Source organism: Salvelinus fontinalis, chromosome 12, assembly GCF_029448725.1.
Source record: "Salvelinus fontinalis isolate EN_2023a chromosome 12, ASM2944872v1, whole genome shotgun sequence".
NCBI classification, from domain to species: domain Eukaryota; kingdom Metazoa; phylum Chordata; class Actinopteri; order Salmoniformes; family Salmonidae; genus Salvelinus; species Salvelinus fontinalis.
The window spans coordinates 25,422,709-25,448,768 of record NC_074676.1 but is presented as its reverse complement, the minus strand read 5'-3'; the positions used below and the strand labels follow the sequence as shown (position 1 = coordinate 25,448,768).

General features: G+C 42.2%; 2 protein-coding genes across 7 annotated transcripts in view; one reads left to right on the top strand and one right to left on the bottom strand.

Moving 5' to 3' along the window:
* Positions 1-13,793: 13,793 nt before the first annotated feature.
* On the bottom strand, positions 13,794-15,564 carry LOC129866507 (C2 calcium-dependent domain-containing protein 4C-like). The gene is made up of 2 exons (XM_055939290.1): positions 15,394-15,564; positions 13,794-15,227 (listed from the first exon to the last, which is right to left on the bottom strand). Exon 2 carries the CDS (start codon positions 15,201-15,203, stop codon positions 13,884-13,886), a length of 1,320 nt encoding a protein of 439 aa, XP_055795265.1. The 5' UTR covers positions 15,204-15,227; positions 15,394-15,564; the 3' UTR covers positions 13,794-13,883.
* A 4,777-nt stretch (positions 15,565-20,341) lies between these two features.
* The window catches only part of LOC129867056 (talin-2-like), a 141,146-nt gene continuing 135,427 nt past the window's right edge, over positions 20,342-26,060 (top strand). For 3 of the 6 annotated variants that reach the window (XM_055940191.1, XM_055940193.1, XM_055940194.1), the window contains exon 1: positions 20,343-20,450. The gene's annotated coding sequence lies outside the window, so the exon portion shown is untranslated. Of the gene's footprint in view, positions 20,451-26,060 lie in introns of all 6 variants that reach the window. The other 3 variants (XM_055940192.1, XM_055940197.1, XM_055940195.1) reach the window with 2 other exon arrangements.

Here is a 26,060-nt window from a genome sequence, read left to right as displayed (position 1 = left end):
CAAGAGTTGACAGTAAAAAACTCAGAAACATATGTTTTCTTGGCAATCCTAGCCACCTCATACTATGACACCTCTGTAATAACCACGTCTGTCAGCTCCGACATCACTGAGCCATGTTACGTGCTTTGTTCTGTAAATGTCAATACTGTCATTATCATCATCTCTTCTCACAGGTGAATGAATTTAAACCTCTGTTTTTATTTGACTTGATGTAGGCCATTGATGTAACTGATCAGAATTCCAGTAAAATCAAACTCTTTGGAAGTGAAACCTGAAAGTGAAACAGAATATGTCACTGCAGTCTGCTTGCAATGTCCAATTCCTAAGAACAGTTTTTTTCTTATTGTGGGACATTATTTTCTGGTATATATTTTGGCTTAAGAAAGTGTGATAAAACAGCATTTACGATAAGAAAGTAAAGCGCAGTATGGCTCTTTGTATTCAAAGAGTTATTATAGTAGGTGAGGCTCTAAAATAGACATATGAGATAAGGAAGAGGAAAGAACTGGTGTGTGTTTTTTAGCACGAAAACAAATCTACGTGAACATTTAGTACATTTTGATCCGGTTTCCATTTCACTACAGATAAATAACATTAAATCAGAGGCAAATAGAGTTGACTGCACATTTGCCCTGGAAATGTACAGTAAAGATCCTAGGATCAAACACCACGTTCTTGATAAAAACATGTATATCTTTACTACTTTACTACATGACTACAAGCTGTGTTTATAAATAGTAGGCCTACATTTCTACTTCTGAGGATAGTTGCATATGCATGATGTAGATCTTGATTCCTGAGTTCTGAATCCACGATTTGGCAGAGGTTGAAAAGCCATGGCACATAACTTTTCCCAACAACAGGTTATGGTCAATAATATCAAAGGCTGCACTGAAATCTAACAGTACAGCTCCCACAATCTTCTTATGATCAATTTCTTTCAACCAATCATCAGTCATTTATGTCAGTACAGTACACACTCACAACCATAAAAGATTTTCTGCAATTACCTCGCCATTAACTAATGAACTTGTTGTGAGTTTATTTTCCTGTAATAATGAAGACAAATTAGTTAAAGTGAAGACATTGTCAGCTATATGATATGGTCATTATTTGAACTGGCTAGCCAGCTAAAATGACATTAGCTACCTAGATAACAAGCTAGAAAAAAAACACTGTTTAGAAAGTTACTTTTAGTTGCTTGGTTTACTAGATTGAAATATACTAAATTCCTTTTTAAATGGGGGGGGGGGGGGGTTATTGGTGTTAAAATACACTAGTTATTGTCACGTTCTGACCTTAGTTCCTTTGTTATGTCTTTATTTTAGTTTGGTCAGGGCGTGAGTTGGGGTGGGCATTCTATGTTGTTTTTCTATGTTTTGTTCTGTTGGTAGATTTCTATGTGTTTGGCCTAGTATGGTTCTCAATCAGAGGCAGGTGTCAGTCGTTGTCTCTGATTGGGAGCCATATTTAGGTAGCCTGTTTTTCATTGTGTTTTGTGGGTGATTATTTTCTGTTCTGGTTTTTGTTTCACCGTACAGGAGTGTTCGTTTGTCTGTTCATTGGTTTTTTTCAGTGTTCATTTTTTTCGTATTAAAACAATATGGACACTTACCACGCTGCGCGCTGTCCTCCTCTACTTCCAACCACGACAAGCGTTACAGTTATTCTATTTTGGACAACCAGGCTGCTGATGTCATGCACGCTGTATATTTTGTGTTTCTACTTTTTTATAACGACAATAACAAGTTTGATGTCGGACGACAATAGAATGTTCATGATGTCACTGCGATAACTGTCGATAGACATAGTATAAACCAGCCTTTAGTCTTTAAATCTTTGGTTGTTTAGTAGATAGCCTCACAAGAGAGATGGTGGGGCTAAGGCTTAAGAGGGTGTGAACAACGCTGAATGAGTGTAGACAAAGAAGAGCTCTCCAGTAGGTTAACCAAAAATATTCAAGGGCCGTTTTCTCAAAAGTGAGGTTACAAATTTATCAGCTTTCAAAGCAGAATTACTTTCCCATTGTTCCTGTGGTAGCAATTATATAGGAAGAGAGACTACAGATTCTTTCAAACAATATCTTTATTATAAGATTTGTAAAAATGGAGCCGTTTAAACAATCCACTGATGGTGCACAGTTTTTAAAAAAACAAAGAACTGGATTGGCCGTCTCCTTTTATAGAAAGTACATCCTCTTATCTATGTGACAGTTAGCAGATGTGCAGAAACAGGGCCTGGGAACTGAGTTGTAAATCGCCACCATTCTCTGTTCCTCCCTGCATTTCCCACATAGCTACAGTACCAGTCAAAAGTTTGGACACACCTACTCATTCCAGGGTTTTTCTTTATTTTTTACATTGTAGAATAATAGTGAAGACATCAACACTATGAAATAACACATATGGACTCATGTAGTAACCAAAAAAGTTTTTTAAATATTTTAGATTATATAAAGAAGACACCCTTCGCCTTGATGACAGCTTTGCACACTCTTGGAATTTTCTCAACCAGTTCAATGAGGAATACTTTTCCAACAGTGTTGAAGGAGTTCCCACATATGCTGAGCACTTGTTGGCTCCTTTTCCTTCACTCTGCGGTCCACCTCATCCCAAATTGGTCAATTGATACATTTTCAAGTAAACTCAGCAAAAAAAGAAACATCCTCTCACTGTCAACTGTGTTTATTTTCAGCAAACTAAACATGTGTAAATATTTGTATGAACATAACAAGATTCAACAACTGAGACATAAACTGAACAAGTTCCACAGACATGTGACTAACAGAAATGGAATAATGTGTCCCTGAACAAAGGGGGGGTAAAATCAAAAGTAACAGTCAGTATCTGGTGTGGCCACCAGCTGTACTGCAGTGCATCTCCTCCTCATGTTCTGCACCAGATTTGCCAGTTCTTGCTGTGAGATGTTACCCCTCTCTTCCACCAAGGCACCTGCAAGTTCCCGGACATTTCTGGGGGGAATGGCCCTAGCCCTCACCCTCCGATCCAACAGGTCCCAGACATGCTCAATGAGATTGAGATCCGGGCCCTTCACTGGCCATGGCAGAACACTGACATTCCTGTCTTGCAGGAAATCACACACCGAACAAGCAGTATGGCTGGTGGCATTGTCATGTTGAAGTGTCATGTCCATTCCTACAGGTTACAGACAATTTTACCTCATAATCATAAGGTGAATGCACCAATTTGTAAGTCGCTCTGGATAAGAGTGTCTGCTAAATGACTTAAATGTAAATGTAAATAACAACCTGTACTATAACCTGGACATTCATGATATGCACCGCAGGCCTCACAGTGCCCAAGGTGTAACACAGAGAGAGAGAAATCCCTGCCCCTGCCCCTCCTTTACATGGTTTCTGACTTCTGCAGCTTCTTTACATGCACTCCGACTTCTACCTTTCATAGAGCTCTGTTTTTGTTGTTTTGAAGTAATGTGTATGTGGTTAGAGCAGTAGCTAAAGACCTCAGTTTGTGGTAATTATAATCATACTGCTTCCTTGTTAGTTTCAGTTAGGATAAATTACTAAAATAAAAATCCCTTAGAAAAAGCTATCACTGGATGGTCAGCTCAGGGAATAACAGGAAATGTTGGTTTATTTCAAGGCATGTTACAGCTGAGTCAACATTCGATACAAAGCTGTCCAACATTATCTGTCCCTACACAGGGTCCAGAGACAAAGCCAGCCCACACGAGTATTGTTAAACATTTTGTTTGGAGGGGGGATTGGATGTCTGTGTCAGATATTGAGACTTTCCCACGAAAAAGCCCATGTTTTAAAAGGGTACGAGGACACACACACCCATTGCTATCTGGACAATTACAAGGGTGGGGTTTTCAGGTTTTTATGGCAAGCTTCAATCTGCAATGTAAATGATGAATCATGAGTCATTTTTTCTTCTTCTGTGGGAACTAAAAGCTCTATCCAAGCCTTAACATCAGGTTGATTATTTACCCTGTGAATCTGCCTTTTGTCCTGTTATGCACCCGGAGCAGGGCATCGCTATGATATTTTCTGTTTCTTTAATTGTAATAGCTGTCGCTTTCCTCATCCTCGGATGAGGTGAGGAGAGAAGGATCTTCGGACCAAAATGCGGAGTCAGGGAAATAAGCCATCTTTATTATTAATTACGATGATGGCAAACACGAAACAAACACTTGAACAAACTTACAAAATAACAAAACGACGTAGAACGGAACCTGAACATAAACTCACATGACAAACGTAAACTCACGAACAGGAACGTTACATCGAAAACATACGAACAGCCAAACAGTCCCGAATGTGAATAACATCGATAACGACGAAGACATCACAGGAGACAATCACCCACAAACAAACAGTGAGAATGCCCTACCTAAATATGACTCTTGATTAGAGGAAAATGCAAACCACCTGCCTCTAATCAAGAGCCATACCAGGCAAACCGAAACCAACATAGAAACAGATAACATAGACTGCCCACCCAAAACACATGCCCTGACCATAAACACATAAAAACTAACATAAATAGGTCAGGACTGTTACAGTACCCCCCCCCCAAGGTGCGAACGCCGGGCGCACCAGCACAAAGTCCAGGGGAGGGTCCGGGTGGGCAGTTGACCACGGTGGTGGCTCAGGCTCCGGGCGCGGTTCCCACCCCACCATAATCCATCCTAACTTCCTCCCACAAAGAATGTCCACCCTCTTTTTTCCCCCACACAATTCTCTTAATAATATATTTAATAAGGATAACACCGGGACAGAGAGATAAATCAAGATAGAGGGATAGATAAGACTATAGAGATAAATGAAGATAGAGAGGGAGATTAGGATAGAGGGGCAACTCCGGACTGAAAGGCAGCTCCGGACAGAGAGACAGCTCTGGACTGATGGGCAGTTCTGGGTATCCAGCCTTTTCAGGCTGAAGGGCAGCTCATGGCTGACTGACGACTCTCGATGCTCATGGCTGGCTGACGGCTCTCGACGCTCATGGCAGGCTGATGGCTCTCGACGCTCATGGCAGGCTGACGGCTCTCGACGCTCATGGCAGGCTGACGGCTCTCGACGCTCATGGCAGGCTGACGGCTCACGACGCTCATGGCGCTCTGACGGCTCTCGACGCTCATGGCGCTCTGACGGCTCTGGCTGCTCATGGCGCTCTGACGGCTCTGGCTGCTCATGGCTCACTGGCAGCTCTGGCTGCTCATGGCTCGCTGGCGGCTCTGGCAGATCCTGTCTGGTTGGCGGCTCTGGCAGATCCTGTCTGGTTGGCGGCTCTGGCAGATCCTGTCTGGTTGGCGGCTCTGGCAGATCCTGTCTGGTTGGCGGCTCTGGCAGATCCTGTCTGGCTGACGGCTCTAGCGGCTCCTGTCTGGCTGATGGCTCTAGCGGCTCCTGTCTGGCTGACGGCTCTGTAGGCTCATGGCAGACGGGCGGCTTTGCAGGCTCATGGCAGACGGGCGGCTTTGCAGGCTCCTGGCAGACGGATGGCTCAGATGGCGCTGGGGAGACGGATGGCTCAGATGGCGCTGGGGAGACGGATGGCTCAGATGGCGCTGGGGAGACGGATGGCTCAGATGGCGCTGGGGAGACGGATGGCTCTGGCCGGATACGGCGCACTGTAGACCTGGTGCGTGGTGCCGGAACTGGTGGCACCTGGCTGAGGGCACGCACCTCAGGACTAGTACGGGGAGAAGTGACAGTGTGTACAGGACTTAGGAGACGCACAGGTGGCTTAGTGCGTGGGGCCGGAACTGGAGGCACTGAACTGGATACACGCACTATAGGGAGAGTGCGTGGAGGAGGAACAGGGCTCTGGAAATGCACTGGTAACCTAGTGCGTAATATAGGCACTGTAGGTACTAGGCTGGGGTGGGGAGGTGGCGCCGGAAATACCGGACCGTGCAGGCGTACTGGCTCTCTTGAGCATTGAGCCTGCCCAACCTTACCTGGTTGAATGCTCCCGGTCGCCCGCCCAGTACGGGGAGGTGGAATAACCCGCACCGGGCTGTGTAGGCGAACCGGGGAAACCCTGCGTAAGGCAGGTGCCATGTATGCCGGCCCGAGGAGACGCACTGGAGACCAGACGCGTTGAGCCGGCCTCATGACACCTGGCTCAATGCCCAATCTAGCCCTACCAGTGCGGGGAGGTGGAATAACCCGCACTGGGCTATGCACACGTACAGGAGACACCGTGCGCTCTACTGCGTAACACGGTGTCTGCCCGTACTCCCGCTCTCCACGGTTAGCCTGGGAAGTGGGCGCAGGTCTCCTACCTGCCCTTAGCCCACTACCCTTTAGCCCCCCCCCCAAGAAATTTTTGGGAGTTACTCACGGGCTTTTCGGGCTTCCGTGCAAGACGAGTCCCCTCATAATTCCGGTTACGAGCTTGATTCTCCGGCTTCCATCCACGTCTCCTAGCTGCCTCCTCATACCAGCGCTCCTGGGCTGTGGCTGCCTCACTCTTCTCACGAGAGCAGCGATATTCTCCAGTTTGCGCCCAGGGTCCTCTACCAGACAGGATCTCCTCCCAAGTCCAGAAGTCCTTGTTGCTCCGTCGATTTTTCCCATACCGCTTGGTCTCTGTATTTTGGTGGGTGATTCTGTAATAGCTGTCGCTTTCCTCATCCTCGGATGAGGTGAGGAGAGAAGGATCTTCGGACCAAAATGCGGAGTCAGGGAAATAAGCCATCTTTATTATTAATTACGATGATGGCAAACACGAAACAAACACTTGAACAAACTTACAAAATAACAAAACGACGTAGAACGGAACCTGAACATAAACTCACATGACAAACGTAAACTCACGAACAGGAACGTTACATCGAAAACATACGAACAGCCAAACAGTCCCGAATGTGAATAACATCGATAACGACGAAGACATCACAGGAGACAATCACCCACAAACAAACAGTGAGAATGCCCTACCTAAATATGACTCTTGATTAGAGGAAAATGCAAACCACCTGCCTCTAATCAAGAGCCATACCAGGCAAACCGAAACCAACATAGAAACAGATAACATAGACTGCCCACCCAAAACACATGCCCTGACCATAAACACATAAAAACTAACATAAATAGGTCAGGACTGTTACATTAATATACATTTTAGACAGATCTGTTACTTAATTCTCCTAAAATTATTTTGTCATCCATTTCCCAGGCTCTGAAAACCCCCCAGCTTAATGCTTACCTACTGTAGCAGCTACAGTGCCTTCCGAAAGTATTTAAACACCTCAAATCTTTCCAAATTTTGTTGTTTTACAGCCTGAATTTAAAATTGATTAAATGTAGATTTTTTTTGTTACTGTCCTACACACAATACCCCATAATGTCAAAGTGGGATAATGTTTTTCTAAATTTGTACAAATTAATAAAATTGTAAAGCTGATTCGAACTCTTTGTTATGACAAGCCTAAATAAATTCAGGCGTAAAACTGTGCTTAGCAAGTCAAATAATACGTTGCATGGACTCACTCGATTTGCAATAATAGTGGTTAACATGATTTTTGAATGACTACCTCATCTCATTACCCCATACATACAATTAACTGTAAGGTCTCTGAGTTGTGCAATGAATTTCAAACACAGATTCAACCACAAAGACCAGGGAGGTTTTCCAATACCTCTCAAAGAAAGGCACCTATTGGTAGATGGGATTTTAAAAACTTAAGCGGACAATGAATATCCCTTTTAGCATGGTGAAGTTATTAATTACATTTTTGATGGTGTATCAATATACCCGGCCAATACAAAGATACAGGCTTCCTTCCTAACTCAGTTGCCGGAGAGGAAGGAAACTGCTCAGGATTTCACCATGAGGCCAATGGTGACTTTAAAACAGTTACAGAGTTTAATGGCTGTGATAGAAAACTGAGGATGCATCAAAAACATTGTAGTTACTACACAATACTAGCCTAATTGACACAGTGAAAAGACGGAAGCCTGTACAGAATACAAATATTCCAAAACATGCATCCTGTTTGCAACAAGGCACTAAAGTAATACTGCAAAAATGTTGCAAAGCAATTCACTTTTTGTCCTGAATACAAAGTGTTATGTTTGGGGCAAATCCAATACAACACATTACTAAGTACCACTCTCCATATTTTCAAGCATAATGTTGGCTGCATCATGTTATGAGTATGCTTGTAATTGTTAAGGACTGTGGAGTTTTTCTGGATAAAAATGAAGTGCCTGGAATGGACTGGAATGGAGCTAAGCGCAAGCAAAATACTACAAGAAAACCTGGTTCAGTCTGCTTTCCACCAGACACTGGGAGATTAATTCACCTTTCAGTAGGAAAATAGCCTAAAACACAAGGACAAATCTATACTGGAGTTGCTTACCAAGAAGACAGTGAATGTTTCTGAGTGACAGAGTTACAGTTTTGATTTAAATCTACTTGAAAATCTTTGTCAAGACCTGAAAATGGATGTCTAGCATCCAACTACCAATTTGACAAAGCTTGAATAATTTAGAAAATAATAACGGGCAAATGTTGCACAATCCAGGTGTGGAAAGACTGCCAGCGATTACAGCTGTGAAAGGTGCTTCTGCAAAGTATTTACTCAGGGTGTGAATACTTATCCAAATTTAATATTTCTATATTTAATTTTCAATAAATGTGAAACAAATTCTAAAAACACGTTTTCACTTTGTCATTATGGGGTATTTCGTGAGGTGAGATTTTTTTTTTTTTAAATCAATTTGGAATTCAGCCTGTAACACAACAAAATGTGGAATAAGTCAAGGGGTATGAATACTTTCTGTAGGCACTGTATAACTAAGGTGACAGTTGATGCTTTTAAGGCCTGTGTCCAGAAAGCTACTACACTTCCTGATTTGGCCTTGTTTTTTAGCACACTTATTAAAAAATGCTGGCAGCCACTATATAACACGACCACAAAGTCAAAGGGCAGGTCTGTCTCACAGTTTTCAGTAGTTACCACAGCCACAAAGTCAAATAGACCGCAATCACTGCAGCTGGTGGAAGAGGACTAACTCAAAATGTGTTTACCTTAGGGATGCATGGATGTTCCAAACTCCGTTTGGCTTTATGACCAAAATGATCCTATTTCCACTTTGTAGTTAATTTTGACAATAGAATAAATGTTTCTGACTCATATTAATGCCATATGGTCCCTTTTCAAATGGATTGGTTGCTTTTTAAAGGCAGTCGCTCTTTAAAGCTGCATTATGTTGTTTTTTGGGAGAGCCGACCAAATTCACATTTTGTGTCATTCTCATTGAAAGCAAGTCTAAGAAGAAGTAGATATGTTCTGTGTGCACTATTTCTATGCTTCCCGTTCTTAGTTTCGTTTTTGTACACCAGCTTTAAACAGCAGAAAATACAATATTTTGTATAGATGGTTGATGGTACAATCATTCTCTGCACTATACAGTACTTGTTTCTTTTGTCACAAACTGAAATTTGGCAAACTTTTCTCATTTCTGCATAGAACATCTTTAAGTCCTTCCCTTAAGGAATAATTTCCCCTTACCTAAAGGGCTCTCCATAGTGATGTCACAGTCTATGCAAACAGAACTACAGAGCTCCGTTTGCGTTGCGTTCCAAAATATTTAACTGCACCAAAGTACGTAGAACTACGTAGCGAGCTACTACGCAAAGGAACCTCCGTTAGATCCATTGCATAATTGTTTAAGGATTTTGCATAGAACCCCTCAAACGTTTTCCGTAAGAGCATAGTCCCAGTCGGTATTAAATTGAACATCACGGCCCCGCCCGCCTGTGGGCAAAACAACCCATCGTTACCCAATTGGCTCACAACAAAAAATGTACCTTTTTCAAAAGCAATTTTCTTGTCTGCTTGTTTTAGTCAATTACAAAACTGCATTTAAGCAAAGTACATGTATAAAGATTACTTTTCAACATTGCCTGCTCCAGAGCGTTCTCACTAGAAAAACGTAATATTAAAGGGCTTCCCTCATGCCCCTTTTCATGACAGTGATAGCAGCCATGTGAATGAGTGAGTGCTAGCTAGCTACCGACTGGAACATTAAGCTAGCCAAGACCAACAACACAAACAGACTAGTAGTGAGAGTCACAAACGGACTATACTAAACGAGTTAAATGTCTTACCTGTGGTGAAATGTTTTCCACACATATAGCTACGTGTAGCCTACTTAGACACCGGGTCCCCACAATTTCCCACTCTTCCATGCTGAATAGCCGGAAGCCACAGGGCTCTTCTTGCAGGCTCCATTTCCCTATGTGGGAGCATGAACTGTAGGTCGGGATTTTTGACCTGGTTACATGTATCAGATCAAAGTTTATTTGTCACGTGCGCCGAATACAACAGGTGTAGTAGACCTTATAGTGAAATGCTTACTTACAGGCCCTAACCAATAGTGCAAAAAAGGTATTAGGTGAACAATAGGTAAGTAAAGAAATAAAAACAACAGTAAAAAGACAGTGAAAAACAGTAGCAATGCTATAAAAGTAGCGAAGCTACATACAGTCACCGGTTAGTCAGCCTGATTGAGGTAGTATGTACATGTAGATATGGTTAAAGTGACTATGCATATATGATGAACAGAGAGTAGCAGTAGCATAAAGAGGGGTTGGCAGGTGGTGGGCGGTGGAACACAATGCAGATCGTCCGGTTAGCCAATGTGCAGGAGCAATGGTTGGTCGGGCCAATTGAGGTAGTATGTACATATTGTAACACGCGGAAATCGACTCTGTCACACGAGCATGCTTTTGCGGCACAGTCGATAGCGCACCGGACCTCGGGCTAGAAGGTCGAGGGTTCGAGACCTGCTCCCTGCTGTTTCATTACAATATGTACATGAATGTAGAGTTAAAGTGACTGTGCATATATGATAAACAGAGTAGCAGCAGCGTAAAAGGGGGGTTGGGAGGCACACAATGCAAATAGTCCGGGTAGCCATTTGATTACCTGTTCAGGAGTCTTATGGCTTGGGGGTAAAAACTGTTGAGAAGCCTTTTTGTCCTAGACTTGGCACTCTGGTACGCTTGCCATGCGGTAGTAGAGAGAACAGTCTATGACTGAGGTGGCTGGGGTCTTTGACAATTTTTAGGGCCTTCCTCTGACATTGCCTGGTGTAGAGGTCCTGGATGGCAGGCAGCTTAGCCCCAGTGATGTACTGGGCTGTAAGCACTACCCTCTGAAGTGCCTTGCGGTCAGAGGCAGAGCAATTGCCGTACCAGGCAGTGATGCAACCAGTCAGTATGCTCTCTATGTTGCAGCTGAATAACATGTTTTGTACACTGAATAACATGTTTTGCTATTTCTGTATAAAAAAAAAATCTATGATGAAGTTTTAAACTGGGGGTCAATGGGAAAGAATGTTCGTGGATGTGGTTGCGGGGAATTACATATTATTACTTGAATTTTGACTCGGAGTATGCAGTGCATTCGGAAAGTATTCAAACCCCTTGACTTCTTCCACATTTTGTTACGTTAGAGCCTTATTCTATAATGGCTAAAATAGTTTTCCCCCATCAATCTACACGCGCATTTATAAAAAATAGAAACTTAAATATAACATTAACATAAGTATTCAGACAATTTACTCAGTACTTTGTTGAAGCAACTTTGGCAGCGATTACAGCCTTGAGTCTTCTTGGGTATGACACTACAAACTTGGCACACCTGTATTTGGGGAGTTTCTCCCATTCTTCTCTGCAGATCCTCTCAAGCTCTGTCAGGTTGGATGGGGAACGTCGCTACACAGCTATTTTCAGGACTCTCCAGAGATCGGGTTCGGGTTCTGTTTAGGCCACTCAAGGACATTCAGAGACTTGTCCCGGAGCCACTCTTGTGTTGTCTTGGCTGTGTGCTTAAGGTCGTTGTCCTGTTGAAAGGTGAACCGTCGCCCTAGTCTGAGGTCCTGAGCGCTCTGGGGCAGGTTTTCATCAAGGATTTTTCATCTTTTCCTTGATCCTGACTAGTCTCCCAGTCCCTGCCGCTGAAAAACATCCCCACAGCATGATGCTGCCACCACCATGCTTCACCGTTGGGATGATGCCAGGTTTCCTCCAGACGTGACGCTTGGCATTCAGGCCAAAGAGTTCAATCTAGGTTTCATCAGACCAGAGAATCTTGTTTCTCATGGTCTGAGAGTCGTTTAGGTGCCTTTTGGCAAACTCCAAGCGGGCTGTCATGTGCCTTTTACTGAGGAATAACCATCGGGTTCTTGGTCACCTCCCTGACCAAGGCCCTTCTCCCTTCTCCGATTGCTCGGTTTGGCGGCTAGCTCTAGGAAGAGTCTTGGTGGTTCCAAACTTCTTTCATTTAAGAATGATGGAGACTACTGTGTTCTTGCGCCGAGATAGGATATTGCTGCAGACATTTTTTGGTACCCTTCCCCAGAACTGTGCCTCGGCACAATCCTGTCTCAGCGCTCAATGGACAATTCCTTCGACCGCATGGCTTGGTTTTTGCTCTGATGTGCACTGTCAACTGTGGGACCTTATATAGACAGGTGTGTGCTTTTCCAAATCATGTCCAATCAATTTAATTTACCGAGGAATAACCATCGGGTTCTTGGACTCCAATCAAGTTGTAGAAACATCTCAAGGATGATCAATGGAATCAGGATGCACCTGAGCTCAATTTCGATTCTCATAGCATAGGATCTGAATACTTATGTAAATAAGGTATTTCTGTTTTTTATTTGTAATACATTTGCAAAAATGTCTAAGGCTGGGGATTCAATAGTTGAACTTTCAGGAGTATGTTGAAAGCCGGACTGAATCAACACCTTTAGAAATTTTTGCAAATGTATTACAAATAAAAAAACAGAAATGCCTTATTTACAGGGTGCAATTTTGAAATTGGGTAGTGCATCAACAGTTTTCTTCTTGTCATGTCAGTCACTGCAGACCTTAGTGCGCTATTTATAACTTGTCAGAAATGTCCGGATCAACTCGCCCATGTCAGCTAGCGTTTCGTTATCCAAAGAAATGTACTCATAAGGGTATACAATATCCGAATGGATGGACCCAGCGGGAATCGAACCCACGATCACCCACGATCATGAGAGAAATTAGCATGGGAAGCAGAAAAAGTATATGGGGGTGCTAAACACTCACCACCATTCCAGGTTTTCCTACTGCTTGAATACCTAGACGGCAGAGGGCTGTGGTGGTGCACATCGTAATGGCATGTGCTCCAGACCAGTGTAACTTAAGATCAAAGTGCTTGTGCCCTGGAAAATTACAGCTTTCACAGAGTCATGTTATCCCAGAATACATTAATAATAAAAAGGGGGCAGCATCTCAATTAAAATGGGTGCTATTTTCTGTTTTTCATTTTCTGATTAACTCATAGATTTCTGATAAATAGGGTTTGTACAAGGTAAGTGGATATGCGTTTTCAGAACTGGTCATTAGCACTGCCCAGCAAGGTTCCTAGTTACCACTGATATTCTAATCCATGCAAAGGTCAGTAAGAAACTACAGGCTTAGGGGAAAAAAAAAGAAACTGAGTCTCTCACATTAGCACATGATGGTCATGTTTACACCTTCCCCTGCTGACAAAGAGGTTCACTAAAAATAGATCGTCACCCATGTTTCTGAATGAGGATGGATAGTAAGAGGAACCTAGAGTGATTATTGCCAGTATGCAAAAAAAATGTATAGGTCTACAAGATATTGTGTACGATGTGATATGAACTCTGGTAAAAGGATGACATGGGCCTTTCAATATTCAGTTGCCATTTGAAATGTATTATTGCTTGCAACAGATGTACTCCATGACTGCCCTTTGAGATTAAAAAAATATAAGTAAACATATATTTTTAAATGGTTTAATAAAATCTCTAGTCACAGAATAACATTTAAATAAATACAATTCAAGTCAATAATTAATACAAATTATTTAACTTATAAAGTGATAATGCTTGTTAGTGGAAGTTCAACATCCCCCAGAATATAGTCTCTTTTCATAGTGGACATTTTATTGACAACTTTAAATCTCAGGGAGCGTTGGCCGAGGTCTGAGATGGCATCAAAGAAAAAGTCCTCATTGAAGATTGGGTTATGACACTTCCTGATGACGGTGCTACGCTGCTTTTGGACCTTTCCAGGCACCAGGGAGAGGCTGAAACTGCAGTTTATACTCTTGGGGTCCACCGAACGAGTATATAGCCCCTCAGCACTGATGAGCCGCACCCGCAGCCGCTGGTTATCAGGACAGTACTCTGCAGAGAGACGCAGGAGGCCATCCTTCCCTATTGGGATCAAGCTCTCCCTCATCACCCTTTCCTTGTGCAGAACCAAGTCTGTGGGGAAGATGGTAGGAGGAGCCAGACCGAAGCTTGGTGGAAGGCCCTCTACCAGCCCCTCTGACGCCCTCCTTATGACGTTGGGGCTATTGTCCGTGGAGCTGCCCTCTTCTGTCGACAGGGAGTTGTTTCTGGACACCACAGCCTTTCTGATGTTTCTGGAGAGAAGCCTTTCATGACTCAGTGTTTTGAAGAGGGAAGACTTGGGTGGGGACCTGCTCAGCATTGGGGAGCTGAAAGGGGATGAGTCAGCTGACGAGGTGGTGTCGCTGTCCAGTGTGCCCTGTCTGTTGAGGGTATAACCTCTGGGGGACAGTCTGGAGGTCAGGGTGTGGAGACTGAAGGAGGAAGGGGAGGATGACAGGACGGTGTTGGACCTACTCCTGGGGAGCAGCAACGGTGTGCCACAGGACTCAGGGTTATTGTGGAACAGGGACTCCTTCCTCCTGGTGTGGGGGCTCTCCAGCAGGGTACAGAAGCCGTAGCAGGTCTGGGATTTGGCCATGTGGGGCAGGGAGAGGGCTGCCTGGCTCTGAGGGTCTGCGTTGGTGGTCTCCTTATCATTACAGTCATAGGGGCTCTCGTCCACACTCTCCACCTGGATGATGTGTGGGCTGATGAGCTCTCGTGCTGGGGCCTCCCTCTTAGGGATCCCCCTCTCCCGCTCAAACAGGGACACTCTTATGATGGGGGCCTGGCTCTGCTCTTTACCTTTCACCTCCTGTAAGGGTGGGATCTTAGGAGGGATGCAGAACTCTGGTATAGTGTCTGGGGTGATGACGTTAGGACACAGGGAAAGTCTCTTGTGTTTGTTAACTTTCTCTCCAAACATGTCTCCGATCCTGAAGCTATATTCCGTTGAGGGGAGAAGCAGGTTGGGTCTCTCCGCGGACACACAGATCTTCTCCACCACCCACATTAGTTCTCCGACAGGGCTTTGAAACTGCAAAAGGAAAAGGAAATCCTCATTAGATAACAGAAATGGACCCAAATCACAGGCAATCAAAAATTATATAAAAAAAAAAAACAAGTTAAATACTTTTTATAAACACAAATCCAACTTTATATTGAAAGCATTGAGAAAAGGTAAATATTGAAGTTAAGCTTACCTTTTGTGAATGAGATGTGAGCAAATCCAACCCTGTGTCCTTACAGACAGGCTTATGAGATAGATAATTATTGTAAAAGTAAAGGTCTTATAAGCAATAGCTGAGGCTCTCTATAAGTAGCAGGCTCAGGCTCTCTCTTGTTAAGACCAGCTCCTCTGTAAGCGACTGACAGAGAGCTGCAGGCTGTTTAAATATGGTCGGGTGATGGAGAGGAGACCAGGATGACTTCCACACACCCTTCAGTGCTCGGACAAGAACCTCCCTCTCTCTTTGGTCACCTGTTCCCATGGAGACACCCAAGCCACAACAGCAGGGGGAAAGGCCAGCATGATAAGACAATTGAACTACTTTCAAATTGAACACATGTATTTGACCAAAGGAATACATGTTAATTGTTTGTTTGATTTCCATTTATGCAGATGAGCGAGGAAACGTAACTTTGGGTTGTTCACACAAATAAAGTGAAATAGTAAGATTATGGCTGAGGCCTATTGGTGAATTTTGTTGAATAGAATAGGAGTCAAACCTCTCTACTTCAATTAATTACAGGAAGAAACTATTGCTTGCTTAAGAAACTTTAATATTTGCTTGATTTATTATTGACGTCAATACCTAGTCTTTGAGTCAAGTGAATCTTTGTCCATTTATGTTGCTGAGAATATTTGTTAAATCCACATACATGTGTCCCTTTCATATCAATACTACTTGCAGTTTTGCTATGAAAGAACTGAGTCACTGTAAAAATAGCCTAAGTGTATAGATGTTGCAAAGCCACACACTGAAATCACAATATCCGACAGGTTTGTTTGTCATTCTCTTTTAGCGATTTTGAATGCAACACACTATCATTTCAAATCACATGAATACTTAATAGCCTGTATAGTCTTTTCTATACAGGTCACCACCACACATGTATTTGTATTAAATTAAATGTAACCTTTACTTAACTAGGCAAGTCAGTTAATTAAGAACAAATGCTTATTTACAATAACAGCCTACCCCAGCCAAACCTGGACAACACTGGGCAAATTGTGCACCGCCCTATGGGACTCCCAATCACAGCCAGATCTGATACAGCCTGGATTTGAACCAGGGACTGTAGTGACAACTTGCACTGAGATGCAGTGCCTTAGACGGGGCCGCCATTCAGGAGCCCAGTATAATGACTGTGATATTGGCATGAAGATTACAACAGTTATAACTGGACTTGTTGAGCAACTCTACAACACAAAGCTACTTTGAAGACAAAACAGATCACGTTGTCACATTATTTTAGACACTTTGAAATTAAAACACAAGTCTAACAGGTCTACACAATGCAACCTGTTTTAATTCATGCCAGAGGTACCCTCTTGTGGTGGGAGAAGGATCAGCTTTTCTGCCATAAAAACTATTCTATTTTGGACAGTAAAAGAAGATGAGAGCCCGTGGAGCAGCATGGACACCTCCAATACTTTACCCATAGAGATCACAGATCATTCAATTCTTATTAAAACTATGTCACACCTCAAAAGGCATGGTGTAAAATGTAAATTGACATTGTGTAGGTTGATTAGTATACAGAATAAAGCTACAGTACAGCTTGGATATTCCTTTTGACTTTCCTCTCTGGGTTTCCTTAGAAAAAGCTCAGTTCTCCAATGGCCAAAGTTCAAGTGGAGTAGCTTAGTAACTCTGTGCAACCACACCATTAGACAGATGGTGGGATCATACCTAATGCTATCTCAAGAGATAAAATGTAAAGAGTGGAAGTTCTTAGAAATATTGTTTTTAATGGTCCAAGCTTATTGTGGTTTTCTGCACCTTTTACACTGATTTCAGACCGTGGAGAAAAAGGGGAGAGTGTTTCAAGATCAAAGCAAGTCAACATCCCTTATGATCTATTCAGATTTGCTTTTGGGTTTCAAAGCCTATACTTTTCATCGTCTCATCCTATTCGATCACATTTTTATTTTATAACTAATCCTATTCATAGTTCACTTAAATGTTATCTTTTTAGCTGAACTAAGTTTAATGAGGGTTTTTTGCCTCAGAAACTGAAGTGTGATACCAGTTGTCTTATTATCTTAACCAAATGTATGTGACCCTTGCCCCAGTGAGCTGGATCTGGCAACAATAATCATCCGGTGCTGCCAGGTAATGATGTACATGTGTTTGAGGGTCACCTCAAAACATAACCTGTTTTTCATCTAAAAGTAATACTATGCCCTTTCATTCAAAACAGGGGGTTCTGTTGAATAATGTATTCCCCCTTCAGAGTATGTAACAGGCTTTCAGTCACCAGGCTGTCTGTGTGTTCATTCACTGCAGCCAACAGAGGGCAGCATCTAGCTAGGTAGAAAACACACATTTGTCTTAAATTTGTCTCAGACAGATCCTATGTAGAATGATGGAAAGTCTACCTGGCCTACCTGAGGAAGTACTACTATATCAGGGATACTGTTCTTTCATATCCTGAAGGTATGCCGTAATGCGTCACATAGAAGGGGCCAATATGGGGTGTTCTATAACCAGGCCTCATCACAGCTCTCCACTAACACGAAGATCCACATCTTCAACACAAATGTGATGCGAACCCTGAAAAACCACACAACCCCTAATCAATAAACTACAATTCTTCATCGACAACTGCCTACGTTATGTACGGAGGATATAATGGCCATTTAAAATAGACACACACTCATGAAAAACACAATGGACATATATTAACTGGACTACTACAACCCACAAGGAAAGAGAAAGCAGGGAAGGCTAAAAAACAATTGGAGACACTCCACTCTACAAGAACTGAGTAAAGCGGGCAAAAGCCCTTGCACAAAACAGAAATTGACTTACAAACAAGTATATTAGGCCACCAGCTACATCATCCTGTCACCGGCCACATCATCATGATATGGGGATGCGGCCGGTGACACATTGCTTCTTGAAAGTCCAATATCTTGAAAACTTGACGTCTGGCATGCAAATCGTTTTGGGGCTGTATCAACAGTGGACTAATAAATAAAATACCAAAAGATAGTTTTTGAGTAGATTTTCCCTTTAACTCTGTCTGAAGAACATTTCAAACTCCTGGTTACTTCTGGATCGGAACAGCTATTCATCCCAACGCGCACTGCCAAAGGGCGTCCTAACCACAGGTGCTCACTGTTATTGATTGGTGTGATGTCATTGGAGAACGTCACTTTGCCTAATATTAAATTACATTTATTATTGGGTGTGCGTTAATAGATATGAATACTAAGGCCTAAATAATAAGGCCTAAATAAATAAGGCCTAAATAATTACTGGAAATATGTTGAGATGATTCATGTTTATTATTATTTATTTATCATTATAGGCTAACCTACTTACCTGTTGTAAGGTTGAAGAAAATGTACCCGTGTTATTTGGATCGGACGGCATTGCCCAAGAAAGGGATAGGCAGTTTCCCTTTTGTGTGGCAGTCTGCTATAGTTTCTGTAACAGAGAGGGGCTTTAGGCCTAATGTACATTGTTGCTGTGAGCTGTGCCATGACGCTTAGGCGTTTGTATTGCACTGTGTAAGTAACTTAAAATGTTTATACAACTAATGTTGATAATGTTTTGTACACTCAGTGTATATGATGGTGTGTATAAACATTATGGGCAGTATATGACTAGAAAAGGTGTGTACAGCACTAGTTATATAGGAGTAGTTAGGCCTTGACTAGAATACAGTACATACAGTACATGTGAAGGGGTAAAACAGTAGGTAAACATTATTAAAATGACCAGTATTCAATGACGATGTACATAGGGCAACAGTCTCTAAGGTGCAGGGTTGAGTACCAGGTGGTAGCCGGCTAGTAACTGTGAATAAAGTTCAGGGCAGGGCACTGGGCAGAGGCCTGCTAGTGATGACTGTTTAACAGTCTGATAGCCTGGAGATAGAAGCTGTTTTTCAGTCTCTCTGTCCCAGCTTTGATACACCTGTACTGTCTACGCCTTATAGATGGTAGAGCGGTGAACAGGCTGTGGCAAAGGGGGCCAAGCCAAATTTGGATGGTTGTTGAGTCAATTAGACCATGCAAATTTGAAGCTTATCTTATTTCAAGCTCATCATGTTATTTCAGAATATTTTGCCAAGGTAGCTGGCTAACTCCTTGATCCTGCTTTGTAGTTTGCCCTTCTGCACTCTGTCACCGTAGATAAACCATTAGGCCCCTATGCAATTGAAGATGTTGTAAGCCTGGCTTCCTACATCTCCCTTGGCTACCCTGGGCCCCCTATTGTTTTACATAATAACAATACTCATACAATACAATGCCATTCCTTTTACAACATTACTATGCAGGTAAGTTATAGCACAAAATACTGCAAGTGTTTATTTTAGTTACCCGCTGGAGTTTTGCGCAACTGACTAAACATATTGTAGGTCTATTGTGGAGTGGGCCTCAGTTTACAAAATGGAGTGCAATCATAAGTTGCTTTACCATTTCCATGCCAGATTCATTACAGCAGACATTTAAATAATATGATATGAGCAATGGTTTCTCTAAATGAATCAAATTACGTTTTGTGCTTCATGTATGCCTAAGCTAATGAAGACACATATTTACTAATAGAATGCTAAATGACTCCAACCAAAGCTACATTTTCTAGCCCATTACCAGGGAGTGTGTTTTCATTATGTTTCAAATTCATTATGTTTCAAATTCCATCCATTTGAGAGGACACACATGCATCATGCATGCACATAATCCCCCCTCTCTCTTTCTCACCCTCTCACCTGCTCATTCTCCCTCCCTCCATCCCTCACACGCACACACACACGCATTGCATTACTGTATAAGTAGTGCTGCTGAAGATGCACCAAGTGCTTTGGTATACATACATACTGCTACAAATGTCAACCTACTTTATGGTAAAGAGAGGCTGGATCCAAATGTATGGAGTGCGAGTGTGTGACGCGCTTCCTCTTTTCTGCGCACAGAAGTAGGAGGGGCTTGATACGGTGGAGGCAGGACTGCTGCTGCACAGTGTGTGTGTGTGTGTACATCCAAATCAGCTCGAACGCACTAACGAGTGACAGATTTCAGGTAGGATTTAACGTTCTTTTATCGCTCTAACGTGTTTTAACACTGACGTTTTAGGTTGGTATGTGTACTGGCCAACTGGGCTGTATGGTAGCCTATGTCATTACGGTATTTGATTCGAGCGCCCTAATACATTACACATAATGAAAACCTATGTTCAGTCGTTCTGATTCAGACTCAGAACTGACTTTTAATTTATCTTGTCTATGGGTGTCGCATAAATTCAATATTTAACCAGTTTTATTTTTGACTAGGTTACGTTGCAATTTCATGTGTCGTTTGCCCATAATTGCATCATTGATGATTGTTGATATAATTGCACCTGACACTGCAAACATGTACGCTATTTAATATGTTACAATCATACAACTTCATTAAACATAAGTGGCTAACTTGAGTAAATTTGGACTGGTTTCCTGAACCTCGTGCTAATGGAAAAAACATTCAGTCCAGTCTCCAGTGCTGTTATCGGAAGGATGTGCGAATTTAAGAGGCAATCCCGTATTGGTGTTGCTAACGTTTGATTTTCTGTAGGCTACTTTGAAGGTTCCATAGCCAGTACTGTCATCGCTAGTGTGAATTTGCCGCCATATCTAATGGTAGCCTATGTCTGAAACCTATCAATGCCATGTTATCAAAACTAACCAGTAATATAATTACTGTAACCCAATACACCACTGGGCTGCTATAGTACTAGTTTACATCAAGACAAGACAAAACAAAATCAGATTATGATATTAGGCTGTAACCCAATAAATCGTGTCCATAGGCGCATCAGTGGTTAAAATAAGAACCTGATTTAAATGTTTTTATCAAGGTTGAGTGTTTTCCTGTAGCCTACATGTAGTTTGATTGCAGGATGACTATAAACAACGAGCCTCACACTCATAGCATAAGCTTAGCAGTTTACATCAGTGGCCTATGATGCTGAGTCCATGTCAGAAGCAGAAGACAGATTGCGATTACTGCTACTCCTGCCTTCTTGTTCATGTATTTCCAGACCAGAGTTGCGCCCATATTTGGTATCGGAACGCTACAGATTAAGAGATTTTATACCATAGTGTCCAAAGGTGCATTCCAGGATAGTCATAAATATTAGGTCCACATTTACCAATCAGGGATCCTATTTACATTTCTGTAGATCAAACCATTTGGACTAGTATGAATACCCATATTAGCATGCTCCATATATCAAGATGTGAAATTGATAATAGAGGCACAATATAGGCACAATATAAAGGAAATATCTTGGTAGCCTATAAGTGTGATATCTTGTGCTCAGCTTTTGTCAAACTGCTACATAGTTGATATGCCTAAGGGCATTCTGCTCCACAGTAAGCTTCCTTGTTAGCTATATGTGGACCATTCATGTGACAGGTTTCCCACCAGTCTGGCATGCTGTTTTCCAAATTGACCCTTAACCCTTACCGCCCAGGCACTCCTGTAGATCTGAAAGGAATGCTTATGTGTAATGTCAAGTTTTTAACATATTGCTTAAAGCTATCCAGCCCTTTCAGAGCTACGTAAGTGCCTTAGGGGCTGGGGGTTTAATTAGGCCGAGACTAAAATGTCTAAAGTACATCTTTGGCCTTATCAATCACATAGACATTCCATGCAGATTCTTTGCCTGCCCACTCCCCATGTCAGTTGGCAGTGTGCCTTCCTACTCCCATGAGTCAGCTGTCTATCTCTGCATTGCCACTGGAGGAGCTGGAACACAAGTCCTCTATAATGTATGTCAGTCACTATTGGTGGCTAGAGGAAGGGCTCTCTGAAGATCACATTGACATGATGTGCCAAGAAAGATACGCTTGAGACTGTAGGCTGCTGGAAAGGATTGAAGAATTCTAAAAAAAATTTGCAAAGGGATTGTGCTGGATGGGTCAATTGATGAGTGTGTTTTAATTTCACTCTAGCCACTAAACTGATGTGTGCCATAATCAGACTTAAAATACACTCTAGGACTTTGCATAGAGTAATGATATCTGAATGTCATATACTCTTTGAAGAATATGATATTGAAGGACAGGGTATGTCTAGAGTGTTCAGGTGTTATGCATAGGGATGGGCATTTGATGTCTTTCGAGTACTTGAATAAAACAAATAATACATTATTTTCGAAGGCCCGCACTGGGAAAAAAATCTGTATGCATTTGTCTACACTCAGTGGACAGTTTATTAGGTACATCCATCTAGTAAGAGTAATTTATTGAAACCTTAACATCAACTGCTTATATTATATTGTAGAACACAATCTTCAGTAAGGCAGTAACCTCAGCAGTGGCGCTTGCTTTTAGAAGCCTATGGCTGTGCAATGGCATTGCCTTGTTTTGTTAATTTAGCAGACAAGACACTCTTATTTCCTGAGCCCTTATCACAGTGAAGACGCCTATTCTATAGTAAAAAAATATTATGTAATATAACAAAATGAAATAGAACCATATTTTTTTTACAATTGTAAAAGAGTTGGCAGTGCAAATTGATGTGCATTTCATGCCTGGAACAGTTATTCTCAGAGGGATAATTTGAAACGGGGCTCAATTTGGCGAGTTGAAAGACAGATTTAGGTTTGAACCCTGAAAAAAGTTGTCTTCTTTTCAACATACAGAAGTTTTATTTTGTTTATTTTTCCTGTTTGGAATTTTCTAAATGGATGAACAATTCCACATTGAACACTGCATGGTAATAATTTGTGATGAGTAGGTATATGCTTAATGATTCTGATGACGACACAGAGTGTATTTGTTTTCAGTGTAGAAGCTGTCTATGTTTAGTGGGTTATAGCCTATGCTAACCAATTCTAAATGGTAGTAACCGTTAGCAAAGTATCTTAAGTGGAAAATAGAAGGGACACAGTTATTCCAAAACTGCAGCTCATTGTTGGAACACATATTTTCCTACTTCAATCAACCAGTCCATGTTGAATTTGTGATAAAACTCTCATCAATTGTCAAGGAATGTTGCTTGTGTATCCCATCAGTTGGATACGTTTTTATAGGGATTTATTACTGTAGGCCTAGCGGGAGCTTGTGTGCGCACTCAGCACGCGTGTTTGGAGGGAGCGGTCGGGACCCAATAGAGTGAAAGAGACACGGAGGGTAAAGGAAATAAGGGAGACGAACGTGTGATGCTTGGCTTGGTTTCTTTTTTTGTTGTTCCCCGCAAATGCACATGTACAAATGGAACACTAGAGCCAAAGCAAGTTAACATTGTCTTCAAAACAACATTTCACTTGCCTGTTTGGGCAGCCACAAAGCACATTCCACTAAATAGTTATACAGTATTTGAAAATGATTTGATCGCTAGTTAAAGATCGAGCTTTGACATCCATTTGAATACTCGATTTCTAATGCCCATCCCTAGTTATGCATCCACACTGAACCGTTCCAGCGCTAACTCTTTGCCAGTCCATGTTCAGAGATAGTGGGACCTTCCAATGATTCTACAGTACAGAGCATCTGTGCTCCATCAGTCTGTCTTGTACACAGTTAGCTAAATATAGCATTACCCCAAGTGTCACAAGCTCAGATGGAGCACCCACTTGCCAACGACGACTGATAAAATCCTATTCAATTAATCGAACATCACCTCATGGAAACACAAAGGGGAGTTGTGCAGCTATTGATCCAGAGGTTACAATATCAGCAGCACTGTACCACTCTTAACTGTCTGAGGCACACAGCACATTTCTACATCCCAACAGAGTAGTCATGTCCATGGGTCTCATTCTACCCTATATTCTATCAGTTGTTGATCTAGCCAATAGCCATCACAGTACAATATATAGGCCTACCAACAGTAGTAGACCACCTGGTATAGACAAGTGAAGTAATCCTGTCTCTGTCATGTGTGCACACATCAGATTATATTCAACATGAATTCAGTGCTGTCAATACGCACTGAAACCTCTTGACTTATCCTCATCTAGCTGGAGTACATAAACTTCAGCTATCTTTTTAATAGTTTGGACATTGCCTTTGCCTGATCACATTTAAGAGGCCATTATGAAAATGACTCTGGATTATGGGAAGCTGTTAAGGTCTCTGTTATAACACACTCTAATTCATTCAGAATTTCCCTCCCTGTGTAATTTATTCAATTTTATTGTGTTCTGGGGAGTTACTAGTATTTGAGATCCCATATGGGACTCTGCAAAAATGTCACTGGGAGACGGCACACTCCAATTACCAGTGGCCCATGCTAGATAAATATATTTTTATCATTTTTGGCAAATTACGACATTTTGTGGCATGTGTTTTAGATAAAAAGTTAAGGGGGTGGATCAGAAAACCAGTCAGTATCTGGTGTGACCACCATTTGCCTCATGCAGCGCAAAAAAACGGACTTTGTGTCGAGCTGATCAGGCTGAATGTGGTCCCACTTCTCTTCAATGGTTGTGTGAAATTGCTGGATATTGGTGGGAACTGGAACACACTGCCTTATACGAGCATCGAAAACATGGTCAATGTGTGACATGTCTGGTGAGTATGCAGTCCATGGAAGAACTGGGACATTTTCAGCTTTCAGGAATTGTGTACAGCTCCTTGCGACATGGGGCTGTGCATTATCATTCTGAAACATGAGGTGATGGTGGCGGACGAATGGCACGACAATGGGCCTCCTGTCACGGTATCTCTGTGCCTTCAAATTGTCATAGATAAAATGCAATTGTGTTGGTTGTCCGCAGCTAATGCATGCCCATACCATAACCCCACCGCTACCATGGAGCACTCCACTTGCACACACGACACCATATATACTGTCTGCCATCTGCCCGGTACAGTTGAAACCGGGATTCATCTGTGAAGAGTACACTTCTCCAGCGTGCCAGTTGCCATCGAAGTTTAACATTTTCCCACTGAAGTCGGTTACGATGCCAAACTGCCGTCAGGTCTAGACCCTGGTAAAGGAACTTCCCCAAGACAGTTTCAGAAACTTTGTACAGATATTCTTTGCTTGTGCAAACCCACATTTTCATCAGCTGTCCGGATAGCTGGTCTCAGACGATCCCGCAGGTAAAGACGCTGGATGTGGAGGTGCTGGGCTGGCGTGGTTACACGTGGTTGTGAGGCCAGTTGGACGTACTGCCAAATTCTCTAAAAAGATATTGGAGGGTAGAGAAATTAACATTATATTCTCTGGCAACAGCTCTGGTGGACATTCCTGCAGTTAGCATGACAATTGTACGTTTCCTCAACTTTAGGCATCTCTGGCATTGTGTTGTGACAAAACTGCACATTTTAGAGTGGAATTTTATTGTCCCCAGCACAAGGTGCAGGTGTGTAATGATCATGCTGTTTAATACGCTTCTTGATATGTCAGGTGGATGGATTATCTTGGCAAAGGAGAACTGCTCACTAACAGTGATGTAAACACATTTGTATATAACATTTGAGAGAAATAAGCTTCTTGTAGGTATGGAACATTTCTGTGATCTTTTATTTCAGCTCATGAAACATGGGACCAACACTTAACAAATGTTAGTTTGAGGTGAAATATGTGGGATAAGACTAATGTGCTAAGACGTCGATGGGAGACTATACAGTCTGTTGATCTGCAAAAAAAGCAGTCCAATAATGCAACACAGGTCATAATGACAATGGTTAATTAAAA

What these genes read in the sequence shown, in the direction of transcription:
- LOC129866507 (XM_055939290.1), bottom strand. Translation starts at nt 15,203, where the DNA reads ATGTGGGTGGTGGAGAAGATCTGTGTGTCCGCGGAGAGACCCAACCTG.